This window comes from Cucurbita moschata, unplaced genomic scaffold (genome assembly GCF_002738365.1).
Source record: "Cucurbita moschata cultivar Rifu unplaced genomic scaffold, Cmos_1.0 Cmo_Scf00096, whole genome shotgun sequence".
NCBI lineage: Eukaryota > Viridiplantae > Streptophyta > Magnoliopsida > Cucurbitales > Cucurbitaceae > Cucurbita > Cucurbita moschata.
The window spans coordinates 152990-172599 of record NW_019268612.1 but is presented as its reverse complement, the minus strand read 5'-3'; the positions used below and the strand labels follow the sequence as shown (position 1 = coordinate 172599).

Genomic DNA, 19610 nt, shown 5'->3' with positions numbered 1-19610 from the left:
TTTTTTTTTTTTTTTTTTTTCCCTCCCCTACAAAGAACTAAACTTTCATAGATAAAAAAAGAAATAATACAAATATCCTTAAAAAAAATCCCGCAGAAGGATGTAATAATAAAGAAAATACTCCAAGCGAGTAAAATAAGAACTAACGAATAATTACAAAAATATTGTGTCACTAACACTCAAAGAGAAACATAGAAACTAGAGAAGGGCCCCTCTCCATTACTTTAAATGTTATATTGATTTTTTTCCTCCACAAACCCCACAACATTGCACAAACCCCAGGCAGTTTAACAGGCTAAACATAGCAACAGATTAAGGTAAAAGTCTCACAGTTACCTAACAAAATTGCATAAGTTCTTTTGAGAGGGAGAATCCTAATCTCACCTCAATTGTTACAGAATCATCAGAGATATCTACAATTTTCGCTCTGAAGATGTCCACTAACCTCTTAATCTAAAAAGAAAAACAAAAGGAAATCAAGAAAGAATGTTAGTTGAGAGTAGTAGAAATAAATCAAATGACTAGCCTTAAGGATATAGGAAATTCTGAATACAAAAATTGCCTACAAACTACCTCAGCACGATATGCCGGGTCAGCATTTATTTTTATAAGCATTAGTTCACGTTCCACCTGTTGCACACTGGAGATGTCTTCAACCTGATGAGAAGATTAGATCTATGAGGCAGTTCCTAAAATTGTTCCTACAAGAATGGAAGGGCTAAATATATGTGCTGAACCATAATTAAAAACGAGAGGCTACAAAGATGATACTGTAACCTTCAGAACATTCACAAGCTTGTGGAGCTGCTCAATAACTTGTTCTAACACCTTTTCAGTTCCGGAGACAACTATGGTGAAAAGAGCCTTGTCCTTATTCAGGCCAACAGCAAGTGATTCAATGTTATATCCTCTTCTAGCAAAAACGCCAGCTATACGATTAATCATTCCACTTTCATCACCAACAAACACAGAAATTGTATGACGTCTCACCCTGGAAACATGATAGGATGCACCACATAAGTATTTACATGAAAACAGGCATCCAATGGATTAAATTCTACTAATAATACCATCTTCATCAGTAACATAATTTGAACAGTGTCATCACAACCAAATTTGTGTAATTTTTTAAAATTTTAAAATTTTGATTGTCTGATTGACCACGGTAACAGACAATATCAAAGCAACATAGAACATAGATCCATCATCCATCAAAACCCCAATCATCGCTCATTACAAAACTTAGAATTTTAGTCTGATTGGTTGGAAATGATCTATGATATAGTAAGTACAGACACTTCATAGTTTTGTTTCTATCACAGGATTGTCAATTACGATTCATTCAAAAATGAAATTTACTAAATGGAACAACCACAATAATAATACTTAAATTTCAGATGATGAAACCAGATGGCCATCAATTAAGTCCAACAAAAATCAAATATGCTTGATATGTAATATCCATATAAAGTTAAGCCTAACACTACTTCGCCCCAGAGTATACCTTGTCCTCAAAGTGTGGTCAATCAGTAGGAAGTTACAAAGAACAATCAAAATTAAAAATGAAACAAAACCCAAAGCAACAGTTTGTTTTATCCTTTTTTTTTTTTCTTTTTCTTTTTTGTCAGTTCCACCCAATTTCTAACTTAAATCCCCACAGAACATAACTGCTCCACCAGGAAAAAGAAAAGCCATACTATGATAAATTCAGGTTCCATCAACTGAGATGCATTACCAGTGTTTTGAATTAGATTAAATAAAGGGTCTTGCGAAACTACTAAGATAGAAGATGGTGCTATTTGTAGAGAATTTGAAGTGATTAATCTTTCTTTTCCTTTTTTAATGAAATACCTTACCTTCATTGAGAAAGAATGAAAGAATACAGGAGCTTATAAAAAAGGGAAAAATCCACAAAAAGGGTGTAGTTGTCAACTACAAGAAGAGACACCACTCAAGTAAAATAAGTCCTAACGAATAATTATAAAAAATCTTAAGACACCAAGGCCAGAGAAAACAGAAAATCTACCAAAAAAAACTAAACATCATCACTGATCATTAATTCTTGCATGCTCCATCTTGTCACAGTCCTTTTATTGATGGTGGAGATAGGAACTGAAATTTAGTTGATAGGATTGCTGAATAGATTTCATATGAGGTTGAGAGGAAAAAAGAACGTCAGCTTCGCTGAATCGGGATCCTGGAGAATTTCCCCTAGGTCGATTTTTGCCTATTTCACGTCTCTAATATTGTTTTAATTTCAGTTCAATTGAATGGCCCCAATGCTTTTATCATTTCTCTAGTATTTGGTAGACAGTACATCATTTAGTTGATTCATTTCACCGTGCTTTACTTTGATCTTAATGTGACAAACCAAAAAATAATAATAATAACAACGTCACGAGTAACCTCTCACAAGGTCTAGGCCCTTGAGTTCTCTTTCTTAAACCTAAAAGTTACTGCCGAAACCTTCAGAACTGTGAGTCAAACATCGGGAATAACTCCCACGACGTAACTCATAGGTCCAAATCAATCAATCAATCAATCAGTAGCTCATCATTTTCTTTAATGATCCATGCATCCATCACGGAGTTCTTAAGCAGAAATATTCTTCCCATTATTCTAAACACTAGCAGATAATCTGAAAGCACAATTTTACTTCTTGTCTCAAAATACCAATCTTCCCGAGCCTGATCCTTTTAGCATGAAACGATCATACAAAAGCATATTTCCACCTAATCACGACCAATTCCAATTCCTGAAATCTTCTCCATGCTAACCGGTGAGAACGTCCTTAAACTTCCACAAGAAACCTAACCTCTAAGCTAAAAGAGAACAACGACTAGATTGGCTATACGAAACTACGAAAAGAAAACATACAGCAAATTCAAAAAGAACAATGCGTGCATACCCGGATATAATCTTTGAAGTAGTAGAATTCTTTCTAGAAAACGAGGGACCAGAACTCGTTCCAGCGATGCTTTTGATAGAGAGAGACGCTTTCCTGATCTCGTGATTATAGCCTTGGGATTTCGTAAAGGAAGAAAATGATAGAGATGAAGATTTGGAGTAACTCGGGATTTTGAAGGAGAATTCGGAAGAAGTAGGTCTCAGAGAGATGGCCGACGCGGAGTCCATTGAAATGGCCGCCATGGGAGAAGGAATTCGTCAGCTGCAGAGCAAAATTGGTTTATAGTTAACAGTACTGAGTGGAAATATTTATTCTGCAGCTCTGCTAAGGGCGTAGGTGGAGAAAGAGAAAATCTCGAGTAATGATTTGACCATAATACCCCTTTTCGCTTACAGCTACTCAGCCTAACTAAGAGGGTTAAAACGGGAAATTTCGTAGTATTAATTTCATCATATATTCGACCATTAAGAGTTTTTGGATTTTGTTTAAAATAGCTTTAAAATATCCATATGAATAAATTATACTTTTATTTTTATTTTTATTTATTAATAAATATATGATAATTAAGACAAATTTTAATAAAATTATCAAATTAAATTATTAATTATAGATATTATGAGAATTATAATAATAATTTGTAAAATAGTAAGAAATAAAAAAAATAAAAAAGTTGCCACTAGCAATTAGTTTAACCTATTGGTCGGTAAAGCTACAACACCATTCAATAATAATCATTCATGTGCATCGTGGTGTTTTTTTAGCTTGTTAGGCCTCTCTTCCATGACGTTATCTATACTATGCAGCGCCATGAGTCTCAATGGGATGGTTTTCGACGTCGTGAGGTAACTCAATAGTCTTTTCTTCTTCTCCCTCGTTTCCCCTTTGCATCATGATATTTTTCTTTGCATGTGAGTTCTGTGAGGTGCAGCTAAAGGTTGTTGGCGTATTCTTGGTGTCGGGGGAAACGTGTAGGGTGAGGGTGTGAGAATTCTGGCGAGTCGTCGGAATTCTTGCACCCTTTTTCTAGCGACCGCGTTTTTTTTTTTTTTTCTTTTTTTAATGCCACTGAAGAACAGTTATGTAGGGGGAGATCTTTCCAACAAAGTCATTCGTTTTGTGTATACATTACGTCGGGAAATGTAATTGTAACGACTTTATTTTTTCTTTTAAAACAAAGTCGTTACCATGTGCATGACATGTCTAATATGTGCGCAAAAAAAAAATGACAAGAATTTCAAAGTAATGAAAATACTTTGATCTAATCTAAGGGCACAACGTTAAATGTATATGTAAATGTTCTAACTTCATTCTCATGACCTCCATAGCAACGCCATCATCTGTACAAATGTGTCGTCTTACCTTTACCTTAAAAAGAAGTAGCATGTGACTTGAGTATTTAAAGAAATATTCAATATGTAGCCCAACTGTTGGGGTCGAAAAATACAATCACATGCAATCATGTTGGGATTTATCATTTCATAAAAACATCAGGATCTTTTTGTTTGAAATTAAACTTCTGTATTAATTTGATTGAATTTTCATCTTTTATTCTACCTCTCATTTAATTTCTTTTTAATTATTTTCGCTTTCGTCTTTTTAGTCACGGTCCGAGTTTCAAAACCTCAAAAATCGGGTCATGACAGACCCAAATAAGATACCCAACCGTATCCATATACTATAGACTCTTTAGGTTAGTACGTAAACATGATAAGAGTATGTCAACCGCATACGGTTCAAGATTACATTAATAACCTTAGATTTTCGATAATGTTAAATTGTAAATAAAATAATAAAAAATAAATCCCAACGGTAGACTCTCGAGACATGATCTCAATTTGCCAACCCTCAAGGTACTACTGAGGACCCCTAACGCTCATGACGGGTTCACTAAGAGTAAATTTACTAGCACATTCCTCAATAGTCCCACAAATACAGTCATCAATCATAAACCAGTTATAAAATTATCCGAACCCCTGGTAATAGAGTATAGGATTAGAAGTTAGTTGGCAAACCCCTAATTGTCCCCATATAACAGCATAAAATTCACATGTATGAGCAAATCATAAATAGAGACACAGCATTGTGACCTAAACGTAGATACCTAGTCATGGTGTTTCAATTTCGCTCGATATGAAGTTCAATCCACGCATTTTTCAAAAAATGTACATCATAATGTTTAGCGTGTTATTAAATACATCAAATCAACTCATTCCATGCTCAAAATTTGATAATATGTTTTCTATAACACGCTATTGATCATACTAAAGACATGTTTTTTTCAAATCCATTCAAACTAGAGTTTAATAGTTCATTTCTCGAGAAACTTGTTGTTAGCTATTTGTTATCTATTATCAACCGTTTTCATAAAATGTTGTAAGTTGATGCCTTGAGCTGTTACAAATCCAGAACCATTGACACAAATAAATGCATCACGAGTGTCACAACCTAACTATGAAGAGAGTAGGTTGTGACCCTCACGTTGCAACAATAGGAGTGGCGACCCTCAAGTGGCGCACATCCGGTCACGCGAGGGCCTAGACGAGTGCCATGATGCAACCGAGGAGAATGGTGCATCATCTAATACACCACACGAAGTGGGCATTGAAGATAAGTTGAGACATAAACAAGATAGAGACATCGAATAGACATTAGGGGCAAAGATAGGCTTGTTGAAGGGTCGGGTAGGCCCCCGGGCCTTAACCTTGAAAGTCGAGGTTCTGGAAGGAATTTGGGCATGCGGATCGGTAGTTAAGTCCGTCCATATGAAATATGAATGCTCACCAAGTTTGGTGTCAATCGGACACCGGACAGACAATGCACAACACCGTATGATCATTCACCAAAATCATGTCTATTCCTGTTAAGATTGAAAATGGCTCAAAATTTACTATATGGGTACCATGAGTTAGCTCTCCACCACCCTTGGGCCCTGTGGCCTAAGTGAGCTACTCTGTGGCACATACGTGTGTCACAGTGTAGGCGAGCGTGTCGAGACGAGTGTCTCGGACGACTTCCTTTGAAATGGATTTTTGAAGGACAGTACCGGACGGCATGGGTGTGTCGGTATTGCGCGCCCAACCCGCGTGTTGGAGGTTGCTACATACACCCACTATCCGGCACGGTATCCGTAAATGACTCGGCATGGGCACGGGAGGGTCAATGTCTCGATAGAACCCGGATGGATGGATGTTCGGGAAGTCCCGATGGGATAAACGACATGCGAGCCCATTCTCGATGGCATGACCAAGCGAGTTATGATGGCCGACGACATCCCGAGACTCGAGATGACATTAAGACATATGGAGGTTGAGATGACAAGATGAGATGCGACGTTGCATTAAGAGACCTTGGCCCGAGCAGAGGCAAGGTCGAGCCAAATGACTTGGCCTAGTGTAGAGGCAAGTCGGATGTGTCGCAGACAATTGAGCATGCATGCACAGGCGGCGTGTGTGGTTGAATAAGCTTGGATTCCGCACAAGCGATGTTCGATTGGCGAAGACGAACCTCGCCTAATGTCTGATGAAGCCACAAAGCCGAGACGAAAAATATATGTGGGGTTTAATTCTCCTTAAGGCTAGTCGTGAGCGTGTCAAGATCACAACGTCGCACGGTAAAAAATGTAGAACCGTGACAACGAGCTCCACACAAAATTTATTTAATATTTATTTCATCTATTCCATGACGAAAACAGGAAGAGATACATGTTACATCATGATTTTGAATCAGAAGAGAGATTTCAAGAAATGATAGATCAATAACCGACCTAGATCTGATGTATCATAAGGAATTTTTCGTTTCTGCTGATTCCTACCGATTGGATCAAAAACAATTCTTGAATGAGGTATTCAACTTGAGAATGAATGAAAATATATATATATATATATATATATATATATATATATATATATATATATATATTTTTTTTTTTCAAATTTATTAATATTTTAGATTTTTGTACGTGTAATTTATGGCATTTCACAAAATTTATTTTAAGTGGTTCAAATTTTGTAAAACCATAAACATTTTGGATCCCCTCGGCGGATTGCCAGCACAGATGACATCTTCAGACTAAGAATTCTTCACAATATTTTCGATGGAAATCGAAACTAAAAACGCCGCCGGCTTATTCATCTTCGCTCGGTGAATCTCCTGTACTATCTACTTGTGTTCATTGCTGAATCTCTGCCTCTTTACCTTCGTCGGTGCATAATCTTCCTGTCTTCGTTCCTCCCACTCTAGATTGCGATGACGCTCTGCAACTTTCGAAGCATTTTCGGAGTATTGTAAACGTAAAGCTTTTCAACTTTTTTCTTCTGGATTTTGGTTGTTTATAGGCCCGAGCCCTTAATTTAGCGTTTTCAAGGCTTTCATTTCGCCATGTTTCAGAAAAATATTTGCAAGAAGCATTCGGAGTTTTGGTGTTGAAGCTAGTAAGTGTTCTTAGAACTCCCAATAGAGAAATGAATTGGTTTTCACTTCAGAATCGGATGTAGGATGGTTCGATCAAGGGCTTTTTGATGTTGCCCACGAACTGTTTGATAAATGTTCTAACAGAGTTTAGGGTTTAAAATGAATGGAAAAACTATGCTTCTACGCCTAAATCGTGGAATACATGTTTTTAATCATAAGGAGTCAGGTTTTCTTTGGGTCTTGATGAGGCACAAATCTAGCGGTGGAATGAGACCGAAGAGGAAAATATATTATAGAGTTGATGAACTTGACAAAGTTATGGAGTTGCAGAAAAAGCCATCCCTTATACTGAAGCTTATAAACATTATCCAATCTCAAAAGCACAAGTTTATATCCTTGAGGGACTTGGAGAAAGAAGTGGGATTTGTCCAAAAATGGAATTTCATGGCTGTTATTGAGAAGTACTCTTCGATTTTTTATGTTGATTCTGGAAGCTGTAGAAGGCCTTATGTTAGGCTCACCAATAAAGCTGAAAAGATTGCTAGTGAAGAACATAAGGTTAAGAGTGCAATGGAACCAATTGTAGTTAAGAATTTGAGGAAGCTGTTGATGCTGTCGGTTGACTGTCGAGTACCGCTCGAAAATATAGAGTTCATAGCGTCTGAATTGGGTTTGCCTTGTGACTTCAAAACTTCATTGATTCCTGAGTACCCTGAATTCTTTTCAGTGAAGGAAGTTGATGGGAAAGCCCACCTACATTTGGAGAATTGGGATTCTTCGCTTGCAATCAGTGCTCGGGAGGAAGGATTCGGTAGAGGCAGAGATGTATCTTCTTGTGAGAATCGAAAAAGAGTTCGAATATCAAAGGATGGCAACTTTTCTGGTCCATTTGCATTCAAGATGTGTTTTCCTCCAGGCTTTAGGCCAAACATGAGTTACCTTGAACATCTTGAAAGGTGGCAGAAAATGGATTTTCCTTCTCCGTACTTGAACGCGAGGAGATTTGACGCAGCTGATCCGAAGGCAAGAAAGAGAGTCGTTGCTGTTCTTCACGAGTTTCTAAGCTTGACAATGGAAAAAAGGATGAGATCAACACAATTGGATGCATTTCATAGGGAGTTTCTTCTTCCATCAAAACTATTGCTGTGCTTGTTGAAGCATCAAGGAATCTTCTACATCACTAATAAAGGTGCAAGGAGTACAGTACTTCTGAAAGAAGCCTATGAAGGTTCAGTTTTGAGTGATAAATGCCCCTTGCTGTTGCACTATGATAGATTCCTTTCACTCTGTGGTAGGAGGGACAAGAATTGCAATTCACCCCAGGTTCGTTTCTAGCTCGTACTCTTATTTATCAGAAAAAAAAAAACAAAAAACAAAAAAGAGCTTAATCCTCGTTGGATTTCCGAAGATCCCTATGTTAGGATCGCACAACAACGCACACATCCGATCTAGATGAACACAAAACACAGGAGAGAGAAAATGTAAGGAAGAATATTAGTTAGAGGTTTATATTGATGACTTCAGGTATGTATAGGAAGAGATGATACCAAAAGGCTCCATAACCTAACACCCTTGAAGTGTTACGAACTTGATTGTTGTAGTCTGCTGTCCTCATACACAAGTTATTAGAACGATGTTTTTAGGAAAGAGCGAGCTATTCGTAAAGTAATTTTTACTGGCCAAATGTTGGCTTTAGAATTCCTGTAAAACTATAGTACATGCACAGTCAAAAGTGGTAAAAAGATGGCTTCTTCACCACTTTCTTCTTACAAATCTTTGTTCTTTGCCTGGTGGGAAAGGATGGAAAGAAAAATAGTTCATCCAAGATAGAGATCTTTTGATATAAGTTCTTCTTTTGAAGACATTAATGAACTATGTGGTGAGCCATGAATGCACAGACACAAAGAACTCTTGAACCAAGATTTGTGTGTGTGTTTTTTGGGTTTATTATTGATATTAATTCTTAAATTAGTATGAGATTGATTACCTTGTGAGGCTTTTGTAGCTATTTCGTCATCCATTCTCTTCATTCATTGTTTATGAGTGATTTGATTTATCCATTTTATTTTGTGCTTATGAGGAGTGTGGTTATTACAACAAGTTTTAGCTTGTAGGTTTTCTATTATCTTGATTTGTGATTGAGGTTGTTGTTTATTGCTTTATACAATTTATGATGATTTTTTTAAGTTTTTGTCGATGTTAATCCGTGCAACGAGCTATAAATTTTGACGGTATTTGGTTGAAGTATGAGTGTTGAGATTTGTGTCCTAAAGTCTCGTACTTTTGTAATAATATTTTCTCATTTATGAAAAAACAATGGTTTATTACTCTAACTTTATAATGCTATTCAATGTAACCAATCAAGATTACAACTAATGTATGAATTTTTGTTCGTGAGGGCGTGTTCTTAGATGATTCTATAGTTAGTTTACTAAGCTTACTGTTTCGAGGGTTTAAGCAAATCGGAGAAAGGAGGAGTTCTACGTTGTTTTCCTAAATGCTAATTTCGAAACTTGGACAGAATGACCCTACCTTCTCATTAATTTGGAGGAGACTTAGTTTATGATTTATGATTTGATTCCAAGTATTTCTCTTAAATACTAATTTTGAGACTTAAACAATAAGATTATACCTTTTTAGTGATTTGAGAGACTTAATTTATTATTAGATTATAAAAAAATAAATGAACACGAAGAACAAGAGAGAAAAATGCGAGAAAGAATATTGGCTTGAGGTTTATAACGATGACCTCATGTATATAAAAGTAATACAGAAAGCATATGATACAGATATAGTCATCTACTAAATATAACTATTTACCATATAAGCTTGTTTATTAGACCATTTACTTCATATGTCATTTACCATATACCATATCTATCTTTACCATGTATAACGAGTAAGGTAACAAGCTCCATATTAGACAAAAGGCTATGGTAAATGGAGCAAATAAGATCTCCCATGTAATTTTCTTAAATAATTACCTATAGAGATCAAATAAATCGCAAATTGTTGATTATTAATGACTTCATAGCCTAGAGTTGTAAGTATACATCACTGCCTATTAAGTAACAAAATAGAGAGTACTCCAAGCATCGAATCCAAATGGAATAGTGCCAGCATTCTGGCTCCTTAACTAGAATTAGACATGTTTGGCGTGTTGCCTTGCCCTCTTGAGCATGAAAGGGATCAAACAATACAGCCAAGTGTTAGTAGTTTCTAATCCTTTCGTCTAATATCTCGATTGGTATTATTTACCAAATGTACTACGTTTAAAAAGTTCCAATCTTTTTTTCAAATTTTTCTCCAAAAAGGCCTCAGTTCTTACAATTTGAATTTGTAAGAATTCTAAGAATGAGGCTCCCTCATTGTGCTTATTTCCTTGGATAATTTCCAATTTCTCCAACTTAATAGTATATAGATACTTAAATTAGACTAACAGTGTGGAGGGGCGTTGCGACAACGAGTGGCTCTAGCGACTTGATTTGAAATGAGTTTTTCAAGAATAGTGTCGAACGATACGGGTGTGCCGACATTGTGCTCCTGCCCATGTCACAAAAATTAGTATATACACTCGTTATCTAGTACAAAATCTGTAAATGACTTAGCATGGACATGGGAGGGCTCATGACTCGATAAAACCCAAATGAATGGATATTTGAATGCCTCAATGATGTACTCGGCACATGGATGATATCATGAAATGAGGGTCATATTTTAATATTTATAAAAATCCCAACTGCCATAACTAAGTGATCAACTAAAAATAGTAATAATAATAAAAAAAGCTATTTAAAATTGAGGACAAAGGCAAAATATGTATATAAATTAAAGCTTAGGAACCTAGGGACATGCTTAAGACAAATGAAGCATGATTAGTGGGTTCATCAACTACTTAAAAAGCAAATGAAAATATAATTTAAATCCCATGACGTGAACTCAAAAGATTCAAAGAGAAACAAAAACTTGGAACAAACATGGGAGAATTTTCTCCAAAAGCTCTAATTAATAGGTCCTTTCTTCTACTCCTACTACCAAAAGAAACCTGCATCCAGCAAACCAAAATCCATGGCAATTAAACTAAAACCTCCATTTATACATACTTCCCTCTGTATTTCGGCTTTGGATCTTTGGTAGCATTGCAATTGCCAGCAACCGCAAGCTGGGGATCAATGGTGGGGCTGAAAACTGCAGAATGGAGATTACCATCTTCTAACCACTTCAAATGGTTCTCCCTGAATTCTTCATGTTTTAGCTTTGCTGCCTCCGCCATTTCTTCGGTGTACGAGCTATGTTTGACCATTGTTAGCAGTACCCGGCTGTATCGAGAGCTCAATATCTGCTCGGACGAACTGATTAACGTGAAACATGGATGCTCTGGGAATTGGTTAAACACACAATCTTCTTCCCTCAACACAGGGTAGAAGAATACAAGCCTGCCACCCATCACAAGCATCTTGGCTGCAAGGTTGAGTAAATCGTGCACACACTCAACAAGGCTGTAAGCAGCTGTTGATGGTATGTGGTCGGTTCTCTTGTCGTCTGGAACGGTGTAAGGCGCAACAGTTCCTTTCAACAATTTCCGACCACCGGATTTACGCCCCCCGGCACGTACTCCGTAAGGAGGGTCGCAAATGATGGCGTCGAATATCTGGGTAGAGAAACAAGTTATGAAAATGCATTAGAATCAGCACTACAAAATATCAGTAGCTGGATAACTAAGCCTCAGATTTAATAAAGACTCAGGACAACCAATATAAGGTTATAACTTATGATAATAAGCATCACATCAACAAGTACTTAAAACGGTCTACTATGGAAGCATAATGGATTTATCCAATAACCTTGCTTTTTTTGAACCAAAAAAATAAATAAACTTTTAAAGCATGCAATCAAGGCTGAAGCGAAGGGAGGCTCCACAAAGCACTCCAAAAGCAACTGCTGCAACCTAAAACAAGGCTCGAAAAAACACATCCGACTGAAACTCGGCCAAAAAAGAAATTTCAGGCAGAGCCTGCTGAAAAAATGATGCATGGATATTAACAACCTTTACAGCAAACAGTTTGTTAAATTCCAGAAAACTTGAGCCAACCACAGACCTTTCAAGACGAAAGGCTTCGAAAATTGTGCAAATAACATGAGGAGAGCTAATCTTTTTAAACAGCAAAGGAACCGAGAGAAACAACAGCCACAAGACTAACCAATGGGAACCCTAAAACAACCTCAAAAAGTTCAAAGAGAGCAAATGAAGGTGCACGGATTTGCAGAAGGACCAAAACAAAAGCAATCAAACGGAAAATAAGCAGACTAAGAGAAACCTATCAAATACTGAAAAAGGGCAGGAACAGCAACAAAGAAGGAAACAGCCAGCACCAGGCATGGAAAAAGCAAGCTTCCATGAGACCAAAGAACCCGAAATCAAATACTCAGCTACGAAGACAGGACGAAAGCGTTAGGAGCCCATCTTGAACTTCTGAAAGTCTATGATTTAATTTCATAAACTTCAATACCACAAACCTTTAGAAAGGAGGAAAAAGATTATCTTTACCTTCTAATGCATTCTCATGAAGGAGAGGAGGGGGAGTCGTATCGGACAAATTCCTTGGAGGAGGGTTTATTTCTTCTAAAAAAAGTTGCATAGAATCCCATCTAGCTTCTTGAGAAGAAATTTTATCAAGCCCATTGATCCGGGAGAAAACTGATGTGGTATTATGTTATGCAAAGAGTAACTATAAAGTGGTCATTGTGAGTCCACCATACAACTTTTTTTCTTTACCTGGTTATATGTTAGCTATCGAGTACCAGCAGTCACTTACAGGAAATGAACCTAAGAGTAATGATTCACATATTACTTGATCAAATTCCCTTCTAATCCTGCTTTACCAAATATCCTTTATTACATAAATGATTGTAAATTTGTAAGTCGATGCCATGCTATGAATATCCACAGAAATCAGTAAGCATCAGAATATAATAAAGGCAGTGGAGCTTCAAAACAGACAGAAACACAAGGAAAAATGAAAATATGCTGTAAACGTGCAAAACATTGCTGCTGTACCTCCTTCAATCCTGGACGCCAGGGAGGAAGATTATTGTCTGCTCTTAACAGTGAAATTGGCGGTGGTAATCCATACTGCAAGCAGTAAACCACATCTAAATAGTCATAATTACATGCATAGGAACATAAGAATCAAAACTTATATCATAATAATCAGTTGAATCTCAAAAAATTGCACAAGCAAATTGCTAAGTGTATAGTCGGTTTTTTTCGTTATCATGTTTGTCACCTTCACATGTATTTAACTGTCACTTCATGCATGCATAAAGTTTCAAACTTCTAACATAGTACATTACTTGCAGTTTACAGTTTAAACTAAGACTGTCACTATGAAGAAAAATTTCTAAACATAGAATTTTATTATAAAACACAATTACCTGCTTGAAATTGCTCCAAACATTACAATCAGGGCCACGACCATCACGTACCACCCTAATGTCAATATCTGCACCCTGAGACATTTTGGTCAGTTTTTATTTAAATGGTCTCTCACACTCCCAGATCCGCATTCTATAGGAACTGGAAACATCCTCAAATTAAGTTCCCTAAAGGCAATTTATGTAAATTAAATTGAAAACCAAAACTCATAATCTAGTTTCCAATACAAAGAAAAAGTAACCCCCCGTGAGTTACCCCATTGACATTCATGTACGTGAAAAAAGTACACATTTTAGAGGGATGGATTCAAAACTATGGACCAATTTCCTTATGAGATTAATCAAGATGCACATATCCTTGACCCAAACACTCACAAATATCAAAAAATAAATATCCAAAGCAAAAATAATTACCATTGTCATTGCTCCAAAATGAGCTGCGCCAACTAGAATGCTCCCAGTGCCAACGAAAGGGTCATAGACAAGTTTCCCAGGTGTCGCTAATGCTTGGTTGGCCATTAAGAAAGCCATTTCAGCATCCATAGCAGTTGGCCCAAGATAAGTGCGACTTTTTAACTGATATGTTGGTATAAGCTTCCTATCAGCACCACCAACCTCCCGACCAAAAAAAATCGTCCTTTGAGCAACTGGTGGAAGTCCATTATTCAGTCCGTAATCAGCCGCCTCCATAAGGCTGAACTTATGATCTGGATTTCTTAAATTAACTTGACCCTGCAATATACCATCCGCATTCATTTATTAAAAAATGAAGACATTGACATGCACTAGAGCTTTAGTGACAAATGGATGATTAAAAACAGTGTCAAACTCAAGTATTTACCTGCAGAACCTAGAAGTGCTTACAGAGGAAAATGGCATTGATAGGACTTCTACTATTTGATTGATACCATTTTATGATGGGAAGCCATGATAATTGCATGAGACCATGTCTTAAGTTAAGAAGTAAATGTAAAAGCAGAGCGATTGTAACACAAATAAAGCATGAGGTAGCATAACTACCACAATTGATCAACATGCCTCTGAGTTTCTTCAAAAAGAGTAAGATTCCCAGGTTAGAATGTGAAGCATGACGAAAATAAATGTACAAATTAAGTAAACTGATTAATTTACTCAATCAAATTTGCATGCATGAAACAAATAAAAAGTTAGGTAGATGTATAATACTTTCTCAATAAAACATGCATTCATGAATTAAATTATATACCTTCTTTTTGTTTTGGTTTTTTTTTCCTGAAAAAGAAACAACTTTCCTTTTTATGTGAAAATATACAAGGGATGAGGAGAAATCCTTAAGAACACCTAGGAGTTTAAATAAAAGCAATCTGTACCACTATCTAAAAGAGCGTAATTTGAAAAAAGGTTAACAAAGAGAACTCTATTTAGAGGTTAGATTAATCACTCCTTCCCTAAAGATATAATTATCAACCGAAATATGCTGAAAGAAACCTACTTTTTCTTTCTAACAACTCTCAAAGAAGAGCCTTAAGATCATTGTTCCAAAGGGATTTTTTCTTTCATTTTAAGGAAGGTCCACACAAGGTCTAGGGAATCTTTTCCCCACCGAGAACAAGCTTGTAACAGTGTTCAACCCAGCATTTCTGTTTAGAGATGAAATTTCAGGGGCATCTTGTTTTATTGCTCTTTTAGTTGCTGTGAACCATCGTCTAAACTTCCTTCCCATACTGTCAATGATCTTGTGTGGAAGACCAAGGGAAGTGACTACAACCCCATGCATGTGTCGCCTATCCATAGGCAAGTGCAAGTGCAACCACAAACCTTAGCTGCACCTTGCTGCTTATTATTGTTTCCATAAGTTACCTTTTTTAATGAGAAACCAACAATTCTTGGAGAAAAATGAAAGACTACAAGGCAATACAAAAAGGGCCAACCTAATATGAAAAGCGACTCTAATCAAGCAATGGAGCCCTTTAATAATTACAAAAAGGAAGCTTTACACAATGAGGCCCAAGGAGAGGGGTGAAACTTTACAAAGGACCACAACTCAATCCAATGTCTCTTAATCTCTCTTAAAATTATGTTGTCCCTACCTCCTCAAAGACCCCTTAAAATAGCACAAGAGATTGCAACTCACGATAAGTGACCCTTGTCATAAAATAGCCCATGTCGTCTTCTTCTTCATGCAGGTCTATGACCTTTGGCCTGCAACTGTTGTATGTTACACTTCGTACACTACTTTTTCTACACCTTAGGTTTTGCATGCTAACCTCTCATCTTCTAATTCTTCGAGCTATTCGTGTACTACTTCCAGCGACTTCCCTTCTTCTTTGTGTGGGTTCCGCAGCACTCTTCAACTTCCCTTACTTTTTTATTGCTTGTTTGTTTTATCTTCACACATGAATTTCACATCCTTTCTGTTTTGGGTTTCTTGAAAATTTCTTGTATGTTCCGAGAGTTCTTGGCTTTGGGGGAATTCTTCACAAATACCCAAATTCGTTCCAAAACATTCAACACATACTCCTAAAGACGTTGATTCTTTCAACCTCTTTCTTGATTTACTCCAACATTTCAAGGTTGACGTAGAAATTTAGGGGTGTTCTTGAAAAAAATTCTGCCACCATTGGTCTTCATTTGGTTCTTTTAGTGTCGAAGTACTCCATTCTTGGAAGATTCTTAAAAATTTTCTCCCCTAATCTTTGAAAAAATACTCAAAATGATTCCCCATTGTAAATCGTTGTGTGTTGTTGAGTACCAAGCACAACTCACAAATCTCCCTCTTGTGACGGCTCCGACGGGAGTTTCCTGGTCTTCCACTGACAGTAGCCAATGTTGGACTAGACAATTGCTGACACCGAATTGGTGTAGCCTAAGGGATAAGGGAAACCTCTCTCCGAGAATCAAGTCACAAACTTTATAATGAAGGACTAGTAAAGGATAAAGAGTGGGATTCTACAAGGGAATTAAAAGAAAACTAAAAATGATTAAACAAGGATTTAACAACGCTTAATATGAATTTACCCCAATTTACCTCTAATCCTACTACATCAACATTTCTTTCTAGTTTCATATTGGCTAAAAGTCCGAGCAGCTCAATTGCTGATTCACAGAATCTAAGGGGCTGTTTGGTAGGCAATCTGAAAACAATGGATCCAATGAAAACGTGAGTTATTTCCTGTTTTAATATATGTGTTTAGTAGAACATTCATAAATTGGATCTCAATTTAAACAATCGTTCAAAATATGTTTGACATAACATCTTTATAAATCACAAAACTAGTTGTAGTTATCCAATAAATATTAGGTTGAACATAAACTATTAATAATTAATTTATGAACGTGTGTTTATGTTAAAAAATTATATATTAATTATTTTACAATATCATAATTTATAATACATTATATTACACATTTTAATTTAACAAAAATGAATTGAGTTTATAACATGAAATACTATATTTATGGAAGTTTTGTCGTTTTTAAAATAAATTTACATTTTAAATTTCAAATTCAAAATCTGGATACAATGAGAACATAAAAATGTTGTTTTTATAATTTATATTCTTTGTATCACAGAATCAAAAAACTATTTCAAGGACACATCTATATTCCATAAACTCCCCGAATCTGAAACATAAAATTGAGTCTAGATTGCCTATCAAACAAGTCCTAAGTCATTCTTGGAAAATCTTCTAAAGAAGAAACTAAAAGATGATAAGATTGAGCAATTCAGGGCTCCTATGCTTAAACTCTAGACCTGGTATTAAAGTCTTGTCAATAGTTCCATTTCTCAAATTGCCTTTGCAATTCTTTCATCTATCAACACTCTGCCTAAAAAATTAGAAGTATCATATGTTAGGAATAACGACTCTCCACATAATATTGTCCACTTTGAGCATAAGCTCTCATGTTTTTGCTTTGGGCTTCCCCAAAAAGCCTCATTCCAATGGAGATGTATTCCTTACTTATAAACCCATGATCATTCCCTAAATTAGCCAATGTGGGACTCCCTCCCAACAATCCTCAACACCATAGTTCATAACTTTTAGCCTTATTATCTCTGATTCATCACACTTAACCCAACTCTTCAAGCTCAATATTAATCTGCCCAAACTAGAGTTTCTTGCCACATTAATTTGGTTACATCCACTGAAGAAAGCAATCCACACTATAACAATGTAGTATCTAGTGTCCATTATAATCAAAACGATTGGATTTCAATAGCACAAACGCAGAATTTAACCAAAAAAAAGAAAGAATAGGAGAAAAGGGAATAAAAAAAGGTTAAAACTAGACCTTGAAAGGGATGTAAGCTAGACCCTGAATGCGTTCATTTTGTTCCTGGAAGCTGATAGCCTTCCCGAAGCTCTCTACAGAAATCTTGAAGGTGCTTCCCTGTTGTAAGTATGGGGACTTCCGTTCTTCCGGAAAGTTTCTAATAGACTCCTGTAGCTCCTCGTAGTCACTTCCTACGCCCCAGAGTTCATACATCCCCTTCACTAGTATACCTACACAAAACCAAACCAAACCAAACCAAACCAAACCAAACGAAATTAAAAGAAAGAAACAGGAATCAACTAAGAACAAAACCGAAAACGAAAACGAAACAAAATGACTGACTTCGATTGGCGATGCTCCGAGCAATATCATCGGAAGACAGGTCGACGAAATGGAAAGGAGAATCGGGGTGATGGTGAAGAGGAAGCTTCCATTCCAACTTCCCCCCTTTGTGGTCGCCATTTTCACCAAACAACTCGGCCAGAGATTCGACCTCCGCCTTCCTGTAATCCAAAAGCCTGTGATAGAACACACAGAGATACCACATTTACTCTAAATCTAATACTATTCTCTGCCTGTTCCAATTACTTCTTCAAAGACGAAGATGAACTCGGAGGAACAGAGAACAACGGCTAAGGTAAAAGCTTTGAACTGAAACAGTTGGGTATCGGTATTGATATTTCGCCCAAACCCTTCAAAACCCTTCGTACCCTCCTAAACATTTTGCCTTCGTAACAAAATATCCGTTTTAATATTAATAAATTAAATTTAAAATATAAAAATAATTATTAAAAAAAAAAGATGAAAGTTATTATTTATACCAACAGGGTGCATGTGCCTTTTCGATGGCTCGTTCATAGAAATTTTATGGTTAAACGTGTTTTACTTGGAGTAATGGTATGTTAGCTGACCTTCTATAAATTTTTATGGGATGAAGTGAGGAGTAGGTACTGTTACCATGTCGAAGATGAATGTCGGTGCCATCAAGTATCGATCCGGACTCTAAGTTCTGTACATGAATCGTTACAACCATATTTGAGATTGGAGATTTGAATATATAATCTTTTGATTAAGGGATTTGAATTATTTGGACCCGAATGGGAGAAGAATGTTGGCCTTAAAAGGATGATGGCTCGAGATTTGAACTTGGTGAAAAGATGATGAGCGCGGGTTTGGCTTGGTCAAGTACCATAAAGCGATTTGACTGTTGAAATGTTTTTTTCGGGATGATTGATTGATATAAGCTATGTTTTTTTTCTTTTTTTTTTTGCATCATGTTTAAGAATTGATGTGTTTCAATATGTGGAGCCTCATGCATTACGTGATCATTATAATCGTGGAATATATTTTTGTTTTTTTTTTTCTATACACTTTCAGAGGTTTTGTAGAACCCGAGTATAAAAGGAATGCATACCTAGTAAGGTCTAGGGAATATAAAAGTGATGCACATACCGACTGATAAAATAATTCGAATCCAATATCAAGTCTATGGTCCCCACTATAGCAAAGGTAGTCATATTTTAATATCGACTATATATACATATATATTTAACATATTTAAATATTGTTCAAATTTTAAATTTATACTTTTATCTAAGGTTTA

At 36.3% G+C, this 19610-nt stretch overlaps 3 protein-coding genes across 5 annotated transcripts in view; 1 reads left to right on the top strand and 2 right to left on the bottom strand.

Annotated features, from left to right (window-relative positions):
* Positions 1 to 3208, bottom strand: part of LOC111439566 (acetolactate synthase small subunit 2, chloroplastic-like) — an 11292-nt gene extending 8084 nt beyond the window's left edge. Inside the window, exons 1-4 of the mRNA XM_023077184.1 lie at positions 2909 to 3208; positions 778 to 991; positions 574 to 657; positions 385 to 453 (exon numbers count right to left, since the gene is read on the bottom strand). Coding sequence (XP_022932952.1) covers positions 385 to 453; positions 574 to 657; positions 778 to 991; positions 2909 to 3150 — 609 coding nt within the window. The 5' untranslated portion in view covers positions 3151 to 3208. The remainder of the gene's footprint in view (positions 1 to 384; positions 454 to 573; positions 658 to 777; positions 992 to 2908) is intronic.
* Positions 3209 to 6909: 3701 nt separating this feature from the next.
* On the top strand, positions 6910 to 9338 carry LOC111439572 (protein WHAT'S THIS FACTOR 1 homolog). 3 transcript variants are annotated; one of them, XM_023077195.1, is made up of 2 exons: positions 6910 to 7048; positions 7402 to 9338. In XM_023077195.1, exon 2 carries the CDS (start codon positions 7478 to 7480, stop codon positions 8651 to 8653), a length of 1176 nt encoding a protein of 391 aa, XP_022932963.1. In that variant the 5' UTR covers positions 6910 to 7048; positions 7402 to 7477; the 3' UTR covers positions 8654 to 9338. The 3 variants fall into 3 exon arrangements, with proteins under 3 accessions (XP_022932963.1, XP_022932962.1, XP_022932961.1); XM_023077194.1 differs by having other exon boundaries at positions 6910 to 7197; XM_023077193.1 differs by having other exon boundaries at positions 6910 to 7328; positions 7390 to 9338.
* Positions 9339 to 11197: 1859 nt separating this feature from the next.
* LOC111439552 (tRNA (guanine(10)-N2)-methyltransferase homolog) lies at positions 11198 to 18709 on the bottom strand. The gene is made up of 6 exons (XM_023077167.1): positions 18350 to 18709; positions 18026 to 18237; positions 14168 to 14485; positions 13754 to 13828; positions 13377 to 13451; positions 11198 to 11969 (listed from the first exon to the last, which is right to left on the bottom strand). The coding sequence occupies exons 1-6, from the start codon at positions 18552 to 18554 to the stop codon at positions 11412 to 11414; spliced, it is 1443 nt and encodes a 480-aa protein (XP_022932935.1). The 5' UTR covers positions 18555 to 18709; the 3' UTR covers positions 11198 to 11411.
* Between the last annotated feature and the right edge of the window lie 901 nt (positions 18710 to 19610).